General features: G+C 51.3%; 1 protein-coding gene across 2 annotated transcripts in view; it reads left to right on the top strand.

Moving 5' to 3' along the window:
- Abcc3 (ATP binding cassette subfamily C member 3) overlaps nucleotides 1-21667 on the top strand; it is a 49827-nt gene that overhangs the window by 24588 nt on the left and 3572 nt on the right. Inside the window, exons 9-29 of one of the 2 annotated variants that reach the window (XM_052758476.1) lie at nucleotides 189-366; nucleotides 462-623; nucleotides 1358-1450; nucleotides 3018-3221; nucleotides 3341-3487; nucleotides 3824-3911; nucleotides 4151-4217; nucleotides 4446-4572; nucleotides 4656-4832; nucleotides 7098-7265; nucleotides 7580-7757; nucleotides 9034-9145; nucleotides 9298-9445; nucleotides 9524-9731; nucleotides 9924-10234; nucleotides 11646-11845; nucleotides 11927-12053; nucleotides 13856-13957; nucleotides 17520-17666; nucleotides 17782-17940; nucleotides 18519-18685. In XM_052758476.1, coding sequence (XP_052614436.1) covers nucleotides 189-366; nucleotides 462-623; nucleotides 1358-1450; nucleotides 3018-3221; nucleotides 3341-3487; nucleotides 3824-3911; nucleotides 4151-4217; nucleotides 4446-4572; nucleotides 4656-4832; nucleotides 7098-7265; nucleotides 7580-7757; nucleotides 9034-9145; nucleotides 9298-9445; nucleotides 9524-9731; nucleotides 9924-10234; nucleotides 11646-11845; nucleotides 11927-12053; nucleotides 13856-13957; nucleotides 17520-17666; nucleotides 17782-17940; nucleotides 18519-18685 — 3270 coding nt within the window. Of the gene's footprint in view, nucleotides 1-188; nucleotides 367-461; nucleotides 624-1357; nucleotides 1451-3017; nucleotides 3222-3340; nucleotides 3488-3823; nucleotides 3912-4150; nucleotides 4218-4445; nucleotides 4573-4655; nucleotides 4833-7097; nucleotides 7266-7579; nucleotides 7758-9033; nucleotides 9146-9297; nucleotides 9446-9523; nucleotides 9732-9923; nucleotides 10235-11645; nucleotides 11846-11926; nucleotides 12054-13855; nucleotides 13958-17519; nucleotides 17667-17781; nucleotides 17941-18518; nucleotides 18686-21667 lie in introns of those variants that run through there. The other variant, XM_052758477.1, reaches the window with a different exon arrangement.

The following is a 21667-nucleotide window of genomic DNA, read 5'->3' on the forward strand; positions in this document are numbered from 1 at the left end:
AAGTTGGCGAAGGGATCACGAAACATAGGTTGAGAACCGCTGCTGTAGCCAGTGAAAATGTGCCTCTTCTGCCTCCCATGACATTTAAGGACAAGCAGGCAAGGCTGGTGATAAGAGCTGCTGCATGGGAGACAGGCTGAAGAGCACACCGGCCTCATACCTGGTCTCCCCTCCCCACTGCCCGGCAGCATACTCATCAGGTTTATTTCTGACCCCACGGCTCCCACCTGGTGGGGCTTCCTGCTGGCTGGGCTGATGTTCATGAGCTCCATGATGCAGACACTGATCTTACACCAATATTACCACTGCATCTTTGTGATGGCCTTGAGGATACGGACTGCGATCATAGGTGTCGTCTACAGGAAGGTCAGTCAGAGTGGGACACGCACCGGGAGAGGTCAGTTCTGGGTTGCTTGGGAGAGGTTCATGGGCTTGATCCACCCCTTGCTGTTCATCTGCAGGCTCTGGTCATCACCAACTCAGTCAAACGTGAGTCCACTGTGGGAGAAATGGTCAATCTCATGTCAGTGGATGCTCAACGCTTCATGGATGTTTCCCCCTTCCTCAACCTCCTTTGGTCAGCACCCTTGCAGGTCATCTTGGCTATATACTTCCTCTGGCAGGTAACTCCTGAACCTTGTCCTCTGTCCCCTTCCTCTGACTACATCTATCTTGTGCTGATAGATGAGCTGTGTCATGCCTGTGAAACCATCCCTAGGTACCAGGGGAACTTGGTCACTCACTCTTCCTGTCCTAGGCTGTGTTTCATCCCTCAAAAGCCAGGGGCAAGAGGGTATTTGGAGGCAGGGTGGATGTGACTGTAGTTATCATTGCTGGTCTGTTTGTATTATCTTTCTTGGGTATCCGTACAGCCTCCTCCTTTGCTGCCATCTTCTCCACCATGCCTTCTCCATTCCTCTTTTCCCGTCTTCTTTGCAGCACTGGGGTTGAACCCGGAGTTCTGTGTATGTTTGCACACACTCTGTTACTAACACCTCTTCCCTTTGAATTTTTTTTTTATTTCAAGATGGCGTCTCACTTAGTTGCCCAGGCTGATCTTGAAATCACTGTGTAGCCCAGGCAGGCCATCTAAGTAACGGAATCCCAGACCTGTGCCAGAGTGACCAGTTTGAACATGCCTCTCTCTGTGTGCCGCTGGCCACCTGTGCTCATCAGCTGACAGCTGACTGCGTCGGCTGACGTGGCTGCGGCTTTCTGACTCCTTCCTGACGGATGTCTTGTGCCTCCTGCCCGTCATACTTCAAGTCAGCCAGGGTCTGTTGAGCTCTGTCTGCAGACCTTGGTTGTCTATAAGTTCCTCTATCGTACCTGACTCTCCGCTTGTGTGCCTCCTCAGATCCTGGGCCCATCAGTCCTGGCCGGAGTGGCTGTCATAGTCTTGCTCATACCACTCAATGGAGCTGTGTCCATGAAGATGCGAACCTACCAGGTGAGTGCACCTGAAGGCATTTGCTTTAGACAGCAACACCAGCCGGGGGGCGGGGCAGGGGGTTGGCACTTGAGGGCCAGTGTTCACCTTCTACTCTCAGGACTTCTCCACTCCCTGTACTGAACGTGAATGACCACAGCCCCTTGTACAAACCTTAAGTCCTCGATCCTCGTCACTGTAGTGACAGTCTTACTTCACAGCAGAAACACCAAGGCCCAGAGTAACTGTGGCAGTCCGGAGACAGGTAGAGCACCATTCATGGTGCTAGAGTGTTGCTAACCAGACACGGAGTTATCATCCGTCTGAAAATGATTACTGAAGTCTTCAGAAGCTCTGTCTACACATAGAATAAGTGACAAACTACCTAAGACCGCTGTCTTAGTCACTGTTCTACTGCTGTGAAGAGACACCATGACCAAGTCAATCTTATGAAAGAAAGCATTTAATTGGGGGCTTGCTTACAATTTCAGAGGCTTAGTCTGTTATCAGCATGGGGGAGAGCATCATGGCAGCATGTGCGGCAGACATGGTGCTGGAGAAGTAGTGAAGAGCCACATTCTCATCCAAAGGGAGAAAGATAGATTGGGCTTGGCATGGGCTTTTGAAATCTCAAAGGCCACCCCAAATGACGTATTTTCTCCAACAACACCACACCTCCTAATCTTTCTAATCCTTTCAAAGAGTGCCACACTCTGGTGACCTAGCATTCAAATATATGAGCCTATGGGGGCCATTCTTATTCAACCCACCACCACCACCGTCCAGGCTCCATTGGACCTTGCATGCCTCCATTTCTAATCTTCGTGGGATGACCACATTCCAGACATGCTGGCTTTTCCTTTCTTTAAGAACCAAACTCTATGTGCCTCTGGGCCACTACATGTACTCTTCCCTCTACCTGGAACATTCCCCGCTCTCCTTGCCTATTTAACGTCTTCCCTTCCTTTACTTCTCAGCAGAAACATCACTTCCTTCAGAGAACCATCTTGATTATCCCAAGGTCATTCCCCTGCCCCTACCTGTTTCTCCCCTTACTGAATCCTGTTCTTTCCCTGACATTCACATTTTATTGTCTGCCTCTGCCGTCAGACTGTCAGCTGTATGGTGGCCAGGGCCACATCTGAATTGTTCATCATGCTATCCTGCATTTGGCACATGGCTTGACACATAGGCACTCAGCAAGTAAGAACTGAGTGGAGAAATTACTGTGATATGCCAGGCCTTAGATCAGGACCTGAGTGAACAGAAAAACAAACAATTCCTGCCTCTGGGAGGCTCATAGTCTGACTGGGGATGTTGTATAAAGAGGTAGGGATGGGAATGGGAGGCAGGGGCAGAGGATGCTACCTGGTGAGGTCAGTGGTGATGACACTAAGGACGGAGCTGTACTTCTGAGTCAGAGGACACAGGTTGTGGGGGACAGGGGTCTGGGCATTTGAGGCGTGGTGGGGAGGCCCGTGGGGCAACATGCAGTGCTACGACAGATGAGATGGTATTGGAGATGGGAGCCCAGTGGGTAGGAGATCTGGGGAGGGGGAAGGGTGTACCACTGATCCTTTCCGTACAGGTACAACAAATGAAGTTCAAGGACTCTCGCATCAAACTGATGAATGAGATCCTGAATGGCATCAAAGTGCTGAAGCTGTACGCGTGGGAGCCCAGCTTCTTGGAGCAGGTAGAAGGCATCAGGCAGGGAGAGCTCCAGCTGCTGCGCAAGGGTGCCTACCTGCAGGCTATCTCCACCTTCATCTGGGTCTGCACCCCCTTTCTGGTGAGTGAGGCTTTCTGCAGCTGGTATGGGGTTCCTGGCTGTGGCTAGGCCAGCCCAGGTCTTGAGGGTCCCTGGAACCTAACAGATCCCACCATGACGCTCATTCCCATGCTACCCAGGTGACCCTGATCACCCTCGGAGTGTACGTGTGTGTGGATGAGAACAATGTGCTGGATGCCGAGAAGGCCTTTGTGTCCTTGTCTTTGTTCAATATCTTAAAGATCCCCCTCAACATGCTGCCTCAGTTAATCAGTGGCCTGACCCAGGTAACCCAGGGCCACCCGGGTGTCTGTTATACTTAGGATATGTGGGAAGGTCAGTCAGGGGTCACTTAGGATCAACGGATAATCAAATGGGGAGAGTCCCTGGGGCCAGGGAAAGCCGTGAAGGCTAAGTGGGCGGTTTGGAGTCACAGGGCCTGAGTTCCTCACACAGCCTCCTCGTTGCCATCTGGACCTTACCTTCTGACAGTGAGAGCCATGTAAGACTTGATTATAGGAGGGGCCCCAGCATTAGTGACTAGGTCCTCAGGAGGCCCTGCTTAGCCTCAGAAGTTGGGCACCCATAGAGCAACGGTAAAACTAATCCACACCCTCCTGTAGGCCAGTGTGTCTCTGAAACGGATCCAGGATTTCCTGAACCAAGATGAACTTGACCCCCAGTGTGTGGAAAGAAAGACCATCTCCCCAGGTCCCAACACCCTTACTCCAGGGAAATTCTGCTCCAAGTTTCTAAGATTCTTCCTGTGACCCTCTTTCTTCTCTGAACTCTACAGCCCCTCTCCTAATCAAGCCCTCCTCCACGGCTCCTCATGCCCCTCCCTCTGTCTTTGCTCAGGGATCCTCTCCCTTGCTCACACTCCTCCCAGGCCTCCCTACGGTCTTCCAATGTCCTAGACACGCTGACTCTATGCCTCTTGGTCCTCCCAGGCCATGCCATCACCATACACAACGGCACCTTCACCTGGGCCCAGGACCTGCCACCTACCCTGCACAGGTACCCCCAGCTTCTCTCACTCACTTGCTAGCTATGCAAAAAAAAAGTGGACAGAAGGTCTGATCAAATGTGGTCCCTTCTCTCCTTGTCTCTGGCTTTGACAGGGAATGCAGGAAAAATCCTGTTTTTGACAGGGTGGTGTCGGGAACGGAGGAGGGCTTGGGTCTGCAGGAGGAAGGCTTGGACCAAATCCAAGTTCCACCACTGACCACTCCTCCTTGCTCTTAGCCTAAACATCCAAATCCCGAAGGGGGCACTGGTGGCCGTGGTGGGCCCCGTGGGCTGTGGGAAGTCTTCGCTGGTGTCTGCCTTACTCGGAGAGATGGAGAAGCTGGAAGGAACAGTGTCTGTGAAGGTGAGATGGACAGGGGGCTCCTGGAAAGGCATACGGTCTGGACAGCCTCAGGCAAACCCTAAGGCAGCCTCTCCATTGGCCAGGGCTCGGTGGCCTACGTACCGCAGCAGGCGTGGATCCAGAACTGTACGCTTCAGGAAAATGTGCTGTTTGGTCAACCCATGAAACCCAAGCGCTACCAACAGGCTCTGGAGACCTGTGCCCTGCTGGCTGACCTGGATGTGCTTCCTGGTGGGGACCAGACGGAGATTGGAGAGAAGGTACAGAGCCACCTTTTCATCCCCGAGGAGCCAACTCATGAGGTTGCTAGCCCAAGCCCAACCTCAGATTTCTGTACTCACTCGCCAGTTCGTCTAACATCATGCCCAGCTCTGTGCCAGGAAACAGCTCTATTCCTGGGAGGAAAATGATAAGAAGAGACAAGGACCACAGAATGCCCCAGGGCCATGACAAAGGCCTATACAGGGTAGAAGAAGAGCAGGAGGTAGGGGTAGAAGAGTCTGTATAAGGAGAAGCATCACTCTTGAGCTGACTCTTTTTTTTTTTTTTTTTTGGTTTTTCGAGACAGGGTTTCTCTGTGTAGCTTTGCGCCTTTCCTGGAACTCACTTGGTAGTCCAGGCTGGCCTCGAACTCACAGAGATCCGCCTGGCTCTGCCTCCCGAGTGCTGGGATTAAAGGCGTGCGCCACCACCGCCCGGCTTGAGCTGACTCTTAATGACTGAGAAAGAGGAGCGCATCATTCATTGATTCAGCCACCAGATTTTTATTAAGTATCTACTATGGGCCAGGGAATATTATATGGTGGCGAATGCACCAGGATAAAAATGTTTGCTTTTATAGAAAAACAATAAGCAAGATAAACAAAATATATACTAGATAATCCTAAAGGGGAGAGACAAAGCCTCGCAGGAATATAAGAAATTTGTGCTGGACTGTTTTGTTGGGGAGGTTTATCATTGAGAAATAGAGACCTGAACAGAAGGAACAGCCCTGCAGAGGACCATGGAGCCCTGGCTGTCTAGGGACCTCGCCTAGAGTCATCTGAGATCGAACAGGCAGTTCAAAGCCTCAGGCAGGTGTGTGACTGGGCATTAGCCCAAGGAAGAGAGCAGCATGGTTGGAGCAGAGTGATCCAGGTGTCAGGAGAAGAAAGGGAGGCGACTGAGGTCATCAGACAGCTGGGATGTTTAGAACCCTGCAGGCCATTTGAAGACTGCAGGGTTTACCCAGAGTGATAGAAGGGCCTTGGAGAGTGAGCCTAGGAGCAGTGGGTGGTCACAGATGGGCCTTTGGTGCACTTTGACCCTGGTGGGTGGCCCTGGTTGTCTCGGAACTCATTATGTAGATCAGGCTGGCCTTGAACTCTCAAAGATCCACCTTGCTCTGCCTCCCGAGTGCTGGGATAAAAGGTGTGCACCTCCATTGGCCAGTTTGAGTAGGACTGTTACATTATGAAACACGGGGCTCTGGTGGAAGTTTTGTTTTTCTTTGTCGGGTTTTCACGTTACTGCATGAGTCTGTGTGAGGGGTGCATGGGAGAACCCACAGTTGTTCCAGCATGTGTGGAGGTCATCTCTATCCTTTCACCTGTGGGTACTGGGAGTCGAACTCAGATCCTCAGACTTGGTGGCAAGCACCTTTCTCTGTAGAGCTATCCTGCCGTTCCTTGCTTTTATTTTTAAAGTATTTCCTTTTTGTAAATGTGTCAGAGGTCACCTAACATTAAATGTACCACCTTCACTATCTTTTCCGTGCCCAGTTCAGGTATGTTATGTATATTTACAATGTTATGCAATAATTGCTAGAACCTCGGGGCATTCCAAATGTCACTCCAACCTTGCTATCTGTCCTTATCGAACAGTTTTGAATTCCACCTCCCCAAACCTCTGGCAACTGCCACTTTGTTTTTCAGAATCTGGCTACCTAGATACCAGTGTGAGTGGATTTGCATAATATTTGTCTTTTTATGTCCGACTGGTATAATGTCCTCAAAGTTCATCCATGTTGTAGACACGTCAGCATTTCCTTCCTTCTTAGGGCTAAATAATATTCCAGTCTATGGATATAGCACCTGTCGTTTCCTTGTTCATCTGCCGCCATGAACACTGGCATTGGGCAGGGCAGCCAACTGTACAGGGTGCTGAATAGGTTCATCTGTCCCAGAGGATTCTAAGAGCCAACACCCTTTCCTTCTACAACTTTGTGGAGACAGCCAAGTACCCAATGAAATAGCCGGGCGGGGGTGGCGCACGCCTTTAATCCCAGCACTCAGGAGGCAGAGGCAGGAGCATCTCTGTGAGGCCAGCCTGGTCTACAGAGAGAGATCCAGGACAGGCACCAAAACTACACAGAGAAACCCTGTCTCAAAAAACCAAAAAAAAAAAAAAAAAAAAAAAAAGAATAGAGATTTAGAGATTCAGAGGTCTGCCTTGCCGAGGGACAATGAGTGGGCTCTTGTCCCCCATGGGCCTGTCTGACCCCTTCAATCTACCACCACACATCAGCCACCTTCTCCACCCTCTAGGGCATTAACCTATCTGGAGGCCAGCGACAACGGGTGAGTTTGGCCCGAGCTGTTTATAGTGGCGCCAACATTTTCTTGCTGGATGACCCATTGTCAGCTGTGGACTCTCACGTGGCTAAACATATTTTCGACCAAGTGATTGGACCAGAAGGTGTGCTGGCAGGCAAGGTGAGGCCACAAGAGAGTGGGAGCAAAAGTGAGATTTGGTCCTTGGGGAGAACAGACAGGAGGTGGCAGAGGGGTGGGGGTGGGGGAGGGTCAGGGAGACCTGGAGATGCAGGAACCTGAAAAGCAGGATACGATCTGGGGAAACCCATAGGGATGCACACCTCTGAGATGCTGTGCAGGCTCTGGCTGGTGTGGGATATGTTGTGGATGTGCCTGGCCTATGACTGACTCCTCATGTGACCCCATGGCTCTGTACCCATGCTTGGGGTCTGCCTGAGGATGCTGCTGCTCAGAGCCTGCTGCCTTCTCCACAGACTCGGGTGCTGGTAACCCATGGCATCAGCTTCCTGCCCCAGACGGACTTTATCATTGTGCTCGCTGACGGACAGGTGTCTGAGATGGGCCACTACTCGGCCCTCCTCCAGCATAATGGCTCCTTTGCCAACTTCCTCCGAAACTATGCACCAGATGAAGACCAGAAGGACCATGAAGGTGGCAAAAAATTAGTACCTGCCATCCCTGGCCTTCCCAATTCCCATCCTTTCCCGGCGTTCACCTTGTCTGGGGTTTCTAAGTCTCTCTGGACTGGCCTAGTATGGAGCTGGGGACCTAGTTCTGGGAAACCACCTGTGTGATAAAGATGCACTAAAGCCCACCTTCTCTCCCCTAACTGTGGGACCCTGCCTCAGCAGCATTTTCCCATTTTTTCAAAGATTTATTTTTTTTATTATGTATACAGTATTCTGCTTGCATGGATGCCTGAAAGCCAGGGGAGAGCACCAGATCTCATTACAGATGGTTGTGAGCCACCACGTAGGTGCTGGGAATTGAACTCAGGTCCTCTGGAAGAGCAGCCAGTGCTCTTAACCTCTGAGCCATCCCTCCAGCCCCTGTTTTCCCATTTGTTAAAAGAACACAGGAGCTTAGACCCAGAGTATGTAGTAAAGCTGTTTTATGGTTGAATTGTTTATAAGTGTATAAGTACTTGGCAAAATCATTTATTTACCAACAAGAGTTGTTAGATAATTACTATGACCTGAAACTATTCCAGATAGTAGACTGCCAAAAGGCCTCTTTCGTCATGAAGTCCAGGGCAGTGTCTGAGCTTACAAAAGACCCGGCTCCCCTACTTTGCTGCCCAGTCAGAGCTCCCTACCTCAACACTCTGAGGTGGCTCTCAGGCCTTCTCTTGGGTTTCCCTACCTGCTGCCAACCTGCTTGAGCATTCCCAAGTGATATGCCCTTGAGAAGCCCTGGACACACATCCTTTCCTTAATCCTCACAGTGACTGGTGGTGCCATGAGCTGCCCATGATTATTACCCTTTTGCGATGCCTGCCTAAGGCCCTGCTGCCATCAAGGAAGCAGGATTTAAAGCCAGCCAGACTGACTTCAGAGCCCAGGTCTTCAGCCTATTGAGTCCCCTTCTCTATAGTCTTCAGATAACTTTCTGCCCAAATTTCCTTCTGGCTGTTTTTTGTTTGTTTTGTTTTCAGAGACAGGGTTTCTCTGCATAGCCTAGGCTGTCCTAGAACTCACTCAGTAGACCAGGCTGGCCTCGAACTCACAGAGATCCAACTTCCTCTGCCTCCTGAGTGCTGGGATTAAAGGTGTGTGCCACCACGGCCCGGTTTCCTTCTGGCTGTCATCTCAAACCCTCTCCTCACCCTCTTGCTTGTCCATCCAGCCCTCCCACTGGCGTGGAAGATGGGGTCTCTAGGGCTGCAGAAGGGGCCATCAGCCTCTGTGACTTTCCTTCCCTGCTGCAGGCTTGCAGGATGGAGATGAGGAAGTGCTGTTGGTTGAAGACACGCTCAGCACCCACACAGACATGACGGACAATGAGCCGTCCATGTACGAGGTCCGCAAGCAGTTCATGAGGTAAACTCCCAGGAGTTCTCAAGTCCTCAGAAGGCTACATCAGGGCCACCAAGCCCCAGCAGGTAGAATACACGTGGACATTCTCCTGGACGCACAAATCCTGGGAGTGTGTCCATGTTCTCAGGCCTGGGTCTCACCAGCTGCTTCCACAGACAGATGAGCTCCATGTCTTCAGAAGGGGAGAGCCAGAACCGGCCTGTGACCAAGAGACACACGAATTCGTCAGAGAAGGAGATGCAGATGACAAAGGCGAAGCAGACTGGAGCACTGATCACAGAGGAGACAGCAGAGACAGGCAATGTGAGTCGGGTGGGCCTGGGCTGGAGACGATGACCAGGTCCCCGGGGCTCGTGGAGATTGTGTGGCCTCTCTTTGCAGGTGAAGATGGGCGTGTACTGGGATTATGCCAGGTCTGTGGGGCTCTACACCACGCTAGCTATCTGCCTCCTGTATGCGGGCCAGAGTGCGGCTGCCATCGGAGCCAATGTGTGGCTCAGCGCCTGGACCAATGATGCGGTGGTAGATGGCCGGCAGAATAATACCTCCCAAAGGCTAGGTGTCTATGCTGCCCTAGGAATACTACAAGGTGAACATATTGGGGTGCCCAGAAGAGGTTCCCTCATCCCTTCTCTCCTTTGCCCCCTCCCCATACCACAGACCCATATCCCTGTTTCAGAGCCTCCCTAGATCCACCTGGCCACCCCCTGTCTCATTCTGCCCTTCTACCCTGGTCTCTTCCCCTGCCGTAAGTGACTCATCCTCTCCTTCTCCCAACAAGGGCTCCTGGTGATGCTGTCAGCCTTCACCATGGTGGTCGGCAGTGTCCAGGCAGCCCGCCTGCTGCATGCAGCTCTGTTGCACAACAAGATTCGTTCACCACAGTCCTTCTTTGACACAACACCCTCCGGCCGCATCCTCAACCGTTTCTCTAAGGACATCTACGTCATTGATGAGGTTCTGGCCCCCACCATCCTCATGCTGTTGAATTCCTTCTTCACATCCATCTCCACCCTTGTGGTCATCGTGGCCAGCACGCCACTCTTCATTGTTGTTGTCATACCTCTGGCTGTGCTCTATGGCTTTGTGCAGGTACCAGCATGGATGGGTGGGACGCTGAAGTGCACGGGGCAGGTGGAGCTCTAGAGTGGGCATGGAGTGTGTGTGCACACGGTGGGTGGGTGGGTAGGTTCTGATGTGGACCAGGCCCTTTTGTAGGCTAGGTCATAGCTGGTTGGATTAGGGACTTCAGTCAATTGCTTCACGGCCTTGAAACTCACTTTTCTAGCCTGTAAAATAGACTCTTAAAATCTAATTCATAGAGATGATGTGAGGACAAAATGTGTGTTCATACACTGACAGCCCTGGGACCCTTTCCAAATGGCTGTATTTTATTTATTTGTGTGTGTGTGTGTGTGTGTGTGTGTGTGTGTGTGTGTGTGTGATGTACGTGCACACACATGTTTGTGTGTGTGCACATGTGTGTGTCCATTTGTGGAGGCCAGAGGTCAATGCTGAGTGTCTTCCTCAATCACTCTCCACCTTATTTTCTGGGACAGAGTTTCTCATTGGATGCACAGCTCACCTATCCAGCTAGGCTGACTGCCCAATGAGCTTCAAGGATCTGCCTGTCCCTGCCTCCGCAGTGCTGGGGTTACAGGTGTGCACCGCCATGCCTGGATTTTTATGTGGGTGCTGGGGAATCTTATTTCAGGTCTTCATGCTTGTATGGCAATGCACTCTACTGAGTGAGTCTTCTCCTCAGCCCCCTACACCCATTGGTATTATTTGAGTAAATCATTGTAAATAGTTCGCGAGACGCTGTCCTTTGTGTGCATATTTAGACATATATGTGTCACCTGAGATGCTCAGCATTCAGGGGCAGCTCATTGTAAAGGCTTGTGATTACTGGGATCTCTCTCTTCAGGGAGGTGATCAGTTCCCACAGGGGCCTGGAAGTGCTGCCCCCTAGGTAAGGAGCCTCCTGTGCACCCCTCCTGTGCAGGCCTGGCTGTCTTTGGGCCCACAGAATACAGGCTAGAAAATGGAGGCAGAACCATGGTTTTGTGGGATTAGAACCCTTAAATGACTAGGTAGGTAGACTAAGAGGGACTTTTTCAGAAAAAAAAAAGATATAAAATTATTTTTTGCAGTCATTTGGCTGGGAGCACATTTCTACAATCTTCAAGCGGAACAAGAAATCTCACTACGTGGGAGGTTAAACAAGAGAGGGTCATGGTCTGTAAAAGATGAGGAGATGGGAGGGCATAAGGCATCAGGAAGAGCTTCATGGACGAAGCGGGCTGGCTGGCTGAGCAAAGCTGGTCAGAGAGGAAGTGTATGTGTGTCTGGAATCTGCTCTCCAAGGAACATAGGAAAAGGCACCAGGGGCTCATGGGAAGAGCAGGGCCAGCAGGAGGAAGCACAGGGAATTGGCGGCCATGCTGGACTGAGCTGGTGGTTCGACACCCCTGACTGGAGCTCTCTTCCCGTCCCTGGTCAGCGCTTCTATGTGGCCACGTCCCGGCAGCTGAAGCGGCTGGAATCCATCAGCCGCTCGCCCATCTTCTCACACTTTTCGGAGACCGTCACGGGCACCAGTGTCATCCGGGCCTATGGCCGAATGGAAGACTTCAAGGTCTTCAGTGACAAGAAGGTGGACATCAACCAGAAGAGCTCCTACCCCTACATCGCCTCGAACCGGTCAGGACGGGCTCTCTGTGGTGCTGAGTGGGCTCCCGCACTCCCTGCCCTTGTTCATTCCCTCCCTGTTGGTCCCCACAGGTGGCTGGGTGTCCACGTGGAGTTCGTGGGAAACTGCGTGGTGCTCTTCGCCGCACTGTTTGCAGTGATCGGGAAAAACAGCTTGAATCCAGGGCTCGTGGGTCTTTCTGTGTCCTATGCCCTACAGGTAAGGTGGGGCCATCCTTGTGACAGAGCAAGTAGGAAAGCACAGATGGCCAAATTACTCTGCCTCTCCTCGGTGCTAAGAAAAGGTCTCCACTATGCTCTCTGATTTATTAGGCCAATTTGACATGACGTCTGCTTTGTGAGGCGCTAGCTGGCCTAAACCAACAGGAGATTCATTCGGCAAGGCCACCTCTGAGGCAGAGGACATACAGGGATCACTAGCATCTGCTGAGTGTACTCCTCTGCTCCACCTGCAGACCAGCCCCAGCTGGGTTCCCAAAGCCCGAGATCTCTCAGCCCAGGCATGGGGAGACACTACCAGCCAGGGAGTGTGATTCAGGCTGCGGAGGTCTCCCTAGCAGGAAGAGGAAAGTGTGACAAGAGACAAGGGGGTATAGTTCATTGGTCATGTACTCGCCTAGTATGTGCATGACCCTAGGTTCAAACCCAAGTACAGGAAGGAAGGAAGGGGGACGGAAGGGAGAGAGGGAGGGAGGGAGGGAGGGAGGGAAAGAGCTAAGAGCTTGAAGGAGTTTCCCTGTTCTGAGATCTTGGAGAAATGATCTTGGAGCTTGGCCCAAACAGAACTGCCATGTCTGGGCAAGATGTAGGTCAACCTGACTGAGGTCAGAACATGGGACATGTGGGCCCAGACTCCATGATGTGGTTCACGCCTTCAGGGAGGCTACAGCTAGCCCTCTGTGTCCTTGGCTTCTTCACTGAAGAACCAACCAGCTGCAGACAGAAAACACTTGAGGAGGCTAGACATGATGATGCATGCCTGGAATCCTAGCACTTGGGAGGAAGCTGAGGCAGGAGGATTGCAGTGAATTCAGTGCCAGCGTAAACTACATAGTGAGATCTTTTCTCAAAACAAAAAAAAATAAAAAAAAAACTCCCCCCAAAACAATCTGAAAAAAATTTTTAGAAGCTCCTACCCCCCCCCCAAAAAAAAAAAAAACAGAAAACAAACAAACAAGATGCCTTCAGTGAGTCTCTGGACACAGGTAAATGAAGTGACATGTAGGTATTGTGTCAAGGATCTTAAGTAATCGAGACACCATTTGCAGCATACAGGAGGGTGTGGGTATGTTTCATGTGAATAATAAGCAGTTTTATGTGAAGGACTTGAACATCTGTGGGTTTAGGTATATTCCCGGGTCCCAGAACCAATACCCCGTGGTTGTGGAGGAGTAAACCGATCAGGTGACTGGAGCCTGGGATTGGAGGTCACCCTGACACCAGCCTGAACAGTCCAAGAGTTATACAAGCTGCAAATGGGATTTTTCTAAAGCAGATCACATGGTCGAGGCCTCAGGTGGCTCAGATCTGAATGCATCGGTAAACAGAAAGCGAGGCCGACAAGCCTGTCAGACTCAACCTTACTGTGCACGTGACTCATTTGGAGCTCTTGTTAAAATGTTCCTTCTCATTCACAAGCTTCAGTGCTGAGCCAGAGCTTGGAGTCTGCACTGCTGTCAATGCGTCTTGGTAACACAGTCCAGGCCCTGGACTGGCCCCACTGACATATTCTGGGAGCATGTTAGGAGTGGAGAGTCTCGGACCTGCTGGCTCACACACTGCATTCTGACAGGATGCTCTGAGAAGTCTAATACCTATTAAAGTTTGAGGAGCACTGAGTGAGACGGTCCTCCACTGAGTGTGCATTGTCACTGCCTGAGGCACAGATGTGATTAGAGGCCTAGTCAGCACACACCTGGAGGTCTTAGATGGGATGGATTCCACGGATGGAGAAATAAAGCCCCTGCTGGGCCCCTCCCACAACACAGTTCCTTTGCTCAGGTGACCTTGGCTCTGAATTGGATGATACGAATGATGTCAGACCTGGAATCTAATATCATAGCTGTGGAGAGGGTCAAGGAATACTCCAAGACTGAGACTGAGGTGAGTTCCAAGAGGAGTTCCCTGCAGCAGAAGGTACCGGGGTGACCTGAGGAAGGATGCTTGGTGGCCTGTCATCACTGTGTGTTCAAGGCTAGCTCTTTAAGTGGTATCCATCCTTCCATCCGTCCATCCGTCCATCCATCCATCCAGCTCTCAGAGTATCAGGCCATGGTTGATGCTAGATTCAGAGGGCTCAGAGCTGAGCCAAAGATTCTGATCCAGTGGAGGCACACGGCATGTAGGCAGATGGTGAGGCTCTGGGGCTGCCCCGAGCTAGGGGAGGTGGTTCAGCTGGGGTGGTCCTGGAGTAAGTGAGAGTCAGAGAATGGGCAAGTTTTCACAGATGAGGTGAAGTAGGGCTGGAGCAGGGGAAAGATGAGCATTCCAGCCAAAGGAGCGGAGGTGGGGCAGTGGGCCTTTTTTTTTTTTTTTTGGTTTTTCAAGACAGGGTTTCTCTGTGTAGCCTTGGCTGTCCTGGAACTCACTCTGTAGACCAGGCTAGCCTCAAATTCAGAGACCCATCTGACTTTGCCCCCCATCCTCTGAGTGCTGAGATTAAAGATGTGTGCCACCACCACCAGGCAGTGTGCTCTTTTTTTTTTTTTGAGAAAAGGAATTGTTCTTGCCTAGGTGGGTACAGATTTTTCTCCAAAGAGGGCATATTTCAGACCTCTTCATGCCCAGAAGCTGCACCATCTCTGAGCTCTGAGTGTCAAGCAGCCCACTTTTGGACCTCTGACGGTGTGTTCCACGGCCACAGTTCTCTGCCCTCTATGAGACTCCAGTGCTGTGACTTGCCTTTGTTTCCCCAGCTATTGGCTCCTGTCTTTTCCATTCCCTGTTTAGCCTAGACTCTGTCTGCGCTCCACAAGGAGATGTTCTCAACCTGTCCCTGTCCTTGCCTACAAAACCCCACCCCATCTGCGCCCACCCACCTGTCCACATCACACTTGTACAGAGCCGCTAATGTGTAGCCGGGGGGAAAAAATCGCTAATGTTCCTTCAAGTTCATAACCACCCTCCACAGCTGGTGTCCCTGCTTCCCTTCCCTGAGAATTATGCGCTCCCACTTTCCAAAAGACCTCTTGGGAGCCTCCTCTGTCCTCAAACCACGTCTGTTCTCTGTGCTCAGCCCTCCACCTCCCCTGCCACTTTCTTCCCTGAGAAAATAGGTTAAAAATGTGAACTCCCTTCACCTCCAGCTCCTCAGTGCCACCTGGGCATTCTCTGCCTCCTTCCTTTCCCTTTGAGCTGATGTTTTCCCTTCTCTTTTCAAAGTCCAGCCCCTCAGCTTCTATCAGCTCGAATGGCTGCTGGAGAATATGGCTTCCTCAGTCAGACGTTCTGTCTTGCTCCCTCTGTTGGGTGATTCTCATCCACAGCTACCTTCCGTTCTAGACATAAACAACCCCCCACCCCCCACCCCCACCCCGCCACATCACATTGCCCCGGTTCTCAGTTCTCCTTTGTTGTGAAGTCCGATTGAAGCTGTGATCTACACAGGTTCCACTTCTTCCTTACCCCGGCCCTCGCCTGCTGCAGCCTGCTTTCCACGAAAACAGCTCCCTCGTGACCTACCTGGCTCCAGTCTAAGAGACGCTTTCCTGTGCTCGTCTGATTTGACATCAGCTCCATCCAGATGAAAGCACCCACTCCTCCGCTCGCTCGGGGCTGCTTCTGTGACCCAAGCCCTAGGTCTGTGGGTGGACCATCACTGAACCCCCACCCACTTACTTGTTCTCCATCCCAAGCTACCCGGCCTCCACGCTAGCCCCACTTCCCCCAGTGTACACCTGATTCCTGAGATATCCATGTCTCTCTACATCCAACATGTCCTGTGGATGCACACAGTTGCTTTATCCCAAATGATGCTGTTCTCAGGCCTGGTATCCATTTCTGCCTTTAGCATCTCCTGGAGGGAGCTGTCAGTATAAACTGCTGTTCCTGGTTCTGTTACTCTCTTCCCCCTCTCTCTCCCCTTCCCCATCTCCCCCTCCCCCCTTATCCCCTCCTTCCTTTTCCCCCTCCCCCTTCCTGGTCCTCTCTTCTCTCCCCCTCCCTCTTCCTCCTATTCCCTTCTCTCCCTTCTCCCCTTTTCTCCTTCCCCCTCCCTCCTCTCCCTCCTCCTCTTCCTCTTTTTCTTCTTTTCCCAGTTCTGGGGCTGGAACCCAGGACCTCATATAGGCTAGGCAAGCACTCTGCCCCTGAGATACATCCCTAGCCCTTGGATCTTGTCCACAGTCTTGCTGTTTGTCTCGAGCTGGCCTCAAACTCTCAACCCTGCTTCTGTCTCCCGAGGGCTGCCCTTCTAGGTGTGTGCCACTGTGCTCAGCTTCCTCGGCCGCTTTCAATGCTGACTCTCTGCCTTCCTTACCCAGAAGCAAGGCTGGCTTCAGAGGTGTGCGGCCTGAAATGTCCCACAGTTCCCCATCTTGGAAGGGCCCCCACACTCAGCAGGGCTTCGTGTCGGTTCAGTATTCTGCTGTTGTCGCTTGGCATTCTTAGTAATTTTTTTTTTTGGACAACAGGCCCTGAGGGGTTTGGGTTTTTTGTTTTGTTTTGTTTTACATTGGGACTCTCAAATGGAAATAGCTCGTTCTTCCTCGAAGTGCCCACCATCTTCCCTCCAGTCGCGCCATTCTCCTCGCAGTGCCCAGTGAGACCCTTCAAAACTCCACTGGGAAGTGGGCATGGTGGTGCGTGCCTTTTAATTCCAGCACTAGAAAGGCAGAGGCAAACTCTGTGAGTTTGAGACCAGCCATGGTCTAGTGGGATAGCTCTTTTGGTAAAGTAAGTAACTAACATGCCCAGAGCCCTGGGTTCTGCCGCTAAAACCAAATAAACCTGGTGTGGTGGCTTGTGCCTATAACCCCAGCACTTGGGAGGTAATTCAGAGTAGCTGCCCCCGTACTGCAATGCAGAACACAAACAGCAAACATCATTCCCTTGTCTGTCTGTCCTCTAGATAGCCACTGGCCTGGTTCCCTCCCTCACCTCCTTCAGGTAGCCACTGTCACCTCTTCCAGGAAGCCTTCCTGAATAACGCATAGAACAGCAAACTCTTATGGGCCCAAGGCCTCATCACTTGTTTCACTACAGAGCCTTGCTTCTGTATAAGTCGTATGGCCTGTGTATGCTGGGACGCAAGCCTCCCAGAAGGAGAACTTTGTCTCGTTGGGGATACCTTGTAATAGAGAACGAATAGGGATGACAAAAGGCCGTGAAAAAGCAGGCAGGGAGAGACCCTCAGAGACGCGTGACAGAGTGGCAGGGGCCCGACAGCCAGGTTTCAGCGTAGCATGTGGGGGGGATGAAATCAAAGAGAAAAGGCTGGGGGCGTGGTCCCGTGGTAGCCTGCTTGCCTGGCAGGTGTGAGCCCCCGGGTTCTATCAAAGAAAAAAAGTCAAAGGAAATAAGGATTCCCTGAACCACAGGTGCCAGCCCTTGCCGTCAGGAGCTACAGTGAGTGAGGATTGAGGTGTCTGGAAAGAGGTGGGGCTGAACAGTGGGAGAGGGCTTGGACAGGTGTCCCCCTGATGAGAACCCAACTGTCTCCCGCTAGGCTCCCTGGGTGGTGGAGGGCAACCGTGCTCCAAAAGGCTGGCCCACGTGTGGGGCGGTGGAGTTCCGGAACTATTCGGTGCGGTACCGCCCGGGCCTTGAGTTGGTGCTGAAGAACTTGACTCTGCATGTGCAGGGTGGCGAGAAGGTACTTGTGCCTGGGGACCTTGCCACAGCCTCGTGGGGGAACGTGGGTGCTCTAACTGGCTATCTATTGGGGTGCTGATAGAGATGCCCCTGACAGCCCTTCCCGTGCCCCATAGGTAGGCATTGTGGGCCGCACTGGGGCTGGCAAGTCTTCCATGACTCTCTGCCTGTTCCGGATCCTGGAGGCCGCAGAGGGTGAGATCTGCATCGATGGGCTCAATGTGGCACACATTGGCCTCCATGACCTCCGTTCTCAGCTCACCATCATCCCTCAGGTAGGAGCCTGCTGACCCTGCTCCTCCCCCCACCCACCCCCCCACCCCACTCCCAAACCCTGAAACTTCAAGAACTTAAGAACTGGGCCTTGGGGCCTGGTTGGAAAGATGCCTCCACAGCCAGGAGCAGAGTCAACACAAAAGCCACCCAGGCACAGATCTGGAAGGACAGACTCCTTGGCCAGTCAGGACTGCCCTTGGGCTCCTGAACTAGCAAATGGGAAGGACCACAGGCTCCCCCCAGCAGAGCAATGCTGAGGTGTCCTGTCTTTCTCTCCTGGTTGCACAGCTCCAAGTGGCGCAGCCTTTTCTGGCTCCTTAGGGTGTTTTTTATGCCGAGTAGACACTTCGGAGGCAGATTAGTGGCGCTGCTTCCCGCTTCAGCAGGGGACTCAGCTACTGGCCAAGCTGAGGTTTATCACTCCCCCACAGACAGTTTTTTTTATCTCCCTGGTAATGTCCCCCTTCTGGAAGACTGGGGACAGAGCAGAGAGCTGCTGCCCGGTGCCTTTCCTTCTTCACGCTCCTGAGACTCCTTACAGGGGCTAAGGTATTTCTCTCTGATGTTATGTCTCCAGGACCCCATCCTGTTCTCAGGGACCCTGCGCATGAACCTAGACCCCTTTGGCCGTTACTCGGAGGAGGACATCTGGAGGGCCCTGGAGCTGTCCCACCTGCACACATTTGTGAGCAGCCAGCCAGCAGGCCTGGACTTCCAGTGTTCCGAGGGAGGGGATAACCTCAGGTAAGAGTGGGAGTAGACATGGCAGGAATGCTGCCCCCAACTGGGGGCCCTGTGGGTGCTGGGCAGAATCCGGATGAGCCCCTAACCCACACTGGCATGCACCTCAGCCAGAGCTGCGCAGGGATGCTATTTCCTATGGAGTATAGTCTCAGAAGGAACATGGCGCTTCCTCAGACCCCTCATGCAAGACTCACTTTGCAGTTTAGGAAACAAACTCAGAGAGGGCAGGGGATTCGCCGAAGTTGCACAGCTAAGAGAAGGCACACCTGGGATTTGAACCAGCTCTGGTTCTCATCTAATCTGACCCCAGTGACGTACAGATGAAACAGTCCCACCCTTGTTGGAATCTCCCAGGGTCATGTACCTGTGGCATAAGTGAGAGGAAGCCTGTGTTGGTCTAGAAAGCTAAAGATGTCTGCCAGGATAGAGGCAGTCAGCTCGGGAATGGACAAAGTCGGCTCTCTCTGCATTCCCTGTGCCCACTCCAGACCCTTAGGGTCCACAACCCAAGCCTCTGGGCTGTGTGTTCCAGAGATCAGCAGTCTGTTCTTACTGAGGCAAAAGCCTCAAGATATCTAGATTTTCTTTGGTATTCTATTTGAGTTTGTTTCTGGTGCTAGATTTACCCTAGGCAAGCTCTTTACTGCTAAGTCATAGTCCTGGCTGTGTGATTTGGGAAATTGCTTAACCATTCTGTGTCTCTTTTACATTCACTATATAAATAGGGATAATAATAATCAATGCCTGCTTGCATTGCACTCCCTGATAATAATATGACGGCTGAAGATATGGGTCAGCAGTTAAGAGCACTGGCTGCTCTTCCAGAGGACCCAGGTTCAATTCCCAGCACCCATATGGTAGCTCACAATTAGCTGTAACTCCAGTTCCAGGGAATTTAACCTCCTCTTCTGGCCTCAGTAGGCACAGAACACATGTGGTACACAGACATACATGCAGGCAAAATACCCATATACACAAACTAATAAATAAAATAAACATACATAATGCAAGCTACACACACACACACACACACACACACACACACACACACACACACACACACACACATATATATATATATATATATATAATATTTTTTCTAGTAGCCACATTAGTGGACAGCATAGCGATACCCCTTCTCAAGAGAGGCATTAGCCTCTGAGCCATGTCTCCAGCCCAGTTCTCTCTTTCTAAGATGTGGGTCACAGGGATCAGATTCAGGCCATCAGACATAATGGCAAGCATCTTTATCCACTGAACCAGCTAACTGAATAGGCCCTGGAATAAATTCTAAAAACATATTTTATCCAGCCCAATGTATCTAAAATAATATTCAATGTGTCAGCAATATAAAAGCTATTAGGTAATATATGCCTATCATCCCAGGCCTTGGGAGGCTGAAACAGGAGGATTACTTTAAGTTTAAGGGCAGTCTGAGCTACATAATGTTTCCTTGTCTTAAAAAAAAAAAAAAAGAGGGGGCTGGAGAGATGGCTCAGAGGTTAAGAGCACTGGCTGTTCTTCCAGAGGTCCTGAGTTCAATTCCCAGCAACCACATGGTGGCTCACAACCATCTGTAATGAGATCTGGTGCCCTCTTCTGGCCTGAATGGATACATGCAAGCAGAACACTGTATACATAATAAATAAATAAATCTTAAAAAAAAAAAGAAAGAAAGAAAGAAAAAGAAAAGGAAGTTATTATGGATATTTTGCTTTTTTTTTCACAGAAGTTTAAAATCTTGCATGTATTTTCCACTTTCTTTTTGTTGTTGTTTGTTTTTGGTTTTGGTTTTGGTTTTTTCAAAACAGGGTTTCTCTGTGTAGCCCTGGCTGTCCTGGAACTCACTGTGTAGATCAGGCTGGCCTCGAACTCAGAGATCTGCCTGCCTCTGCCTCCCAAGAGCTGGGATTAAAGGCGTGTGCTGTCACTGCCTGACAGTTGTTTGCTTTTTGAGACAGGGTCTCTTTATGTCATAGCCCTGACTGTCCTAGAACTTGCTATGTAGACCAGCCTGGACTAGAACTCACAAAGATTCTGCCTCTGCCTCTTCTCTCTCTCTTAATGCCCTCTCTTTTTTCCTTACTTTTTCCTTTTGGTGCTGGGGTCGAACCCAGGACCTTGGACAAGCTGAGCAACACTTCACCGTGACCTACATTCCTAACCCTTTATTTTCATCCTTCTATTCAGTGCATACTCATGTTTCAAAACTTGAAACAAACAAACGTAAGGTCACATCTGCCCGGTGCTTAATGTTTTGCAGTATTCAAAGTACTTTGGCCTCCACCGTCTCATTTAATCTTTTCTGCTGCCCCGTGGGCCGGAAATAGAAATGGAATTACTTGCCCCAAACTGCCGGGCCAGCCAGAGGCAGGGCGAGGGATTTAGGGAGATGTGAGATTTTGTCCCCATCATCACTTTCCTTACTTCATCGCAAGGCTTCCTCAAACGGGAAACAGGTGGTGCAGGCCTGGCGACGCATACCTGTAATCCCAACTACTTGAGGCAAGAAAATTGTAAGTTCAAGACCAGCCTTGGCTGGATGGAGATACAGTTCTTGCTTAGTGAATGTGAGGTCTGGGTTCAGTTTCCGGTACAGCAACCACTCTGTCTGCTAGTCCCCAGCACTTTCCCCAGAGCATCTGTAGCCCTTCACAGCAGGATCAGAGACAGAAGCGGTCCCTCCTCCTCCTTCAGTGAGCTTGTGGTCACTTTAAGTATAACCTGTGTCCTGTGCCAGGCCCACCATTAATCAGCCCTGAGCTCTATCTGGCAGCTCATTCTGCTGCCAGAACCTTCATTAGTTTCGGGAAGAGGCCAAGGAGGGAGGCTGGTCTTTACTTTGGCTGTGACTCACCCCTCTGGGAAGGGTTGAGGTATTTGTCCTTGGGTGTGTGTGGGGGGTGGGGGGGGGGGGGAGGTGGGTGGGTGCTGTGGCCTCTGTGGTTGGGAACACAGCCCTGCTTTGTTTATTGGTTCTGG

The sequence above is a fragment of the Peromyscus californicus genome, unplaced genomic scaffold, assembly GCF_007827085.1.
Source record: "Peromyscus californicus insignis strain IS unplaced genomic scaffold, ASM782708v3 Scaffold_3__1_contigs__length_106647218, whole genome shotgun sequence".
Classification (NCBI taxonomy): domain Eukaryota; kingdom Metazoa; phylum Chordata; class Mammalia; order Rodentia; family Cricetidae; genus Peromyscus; species Peromyscus californicus.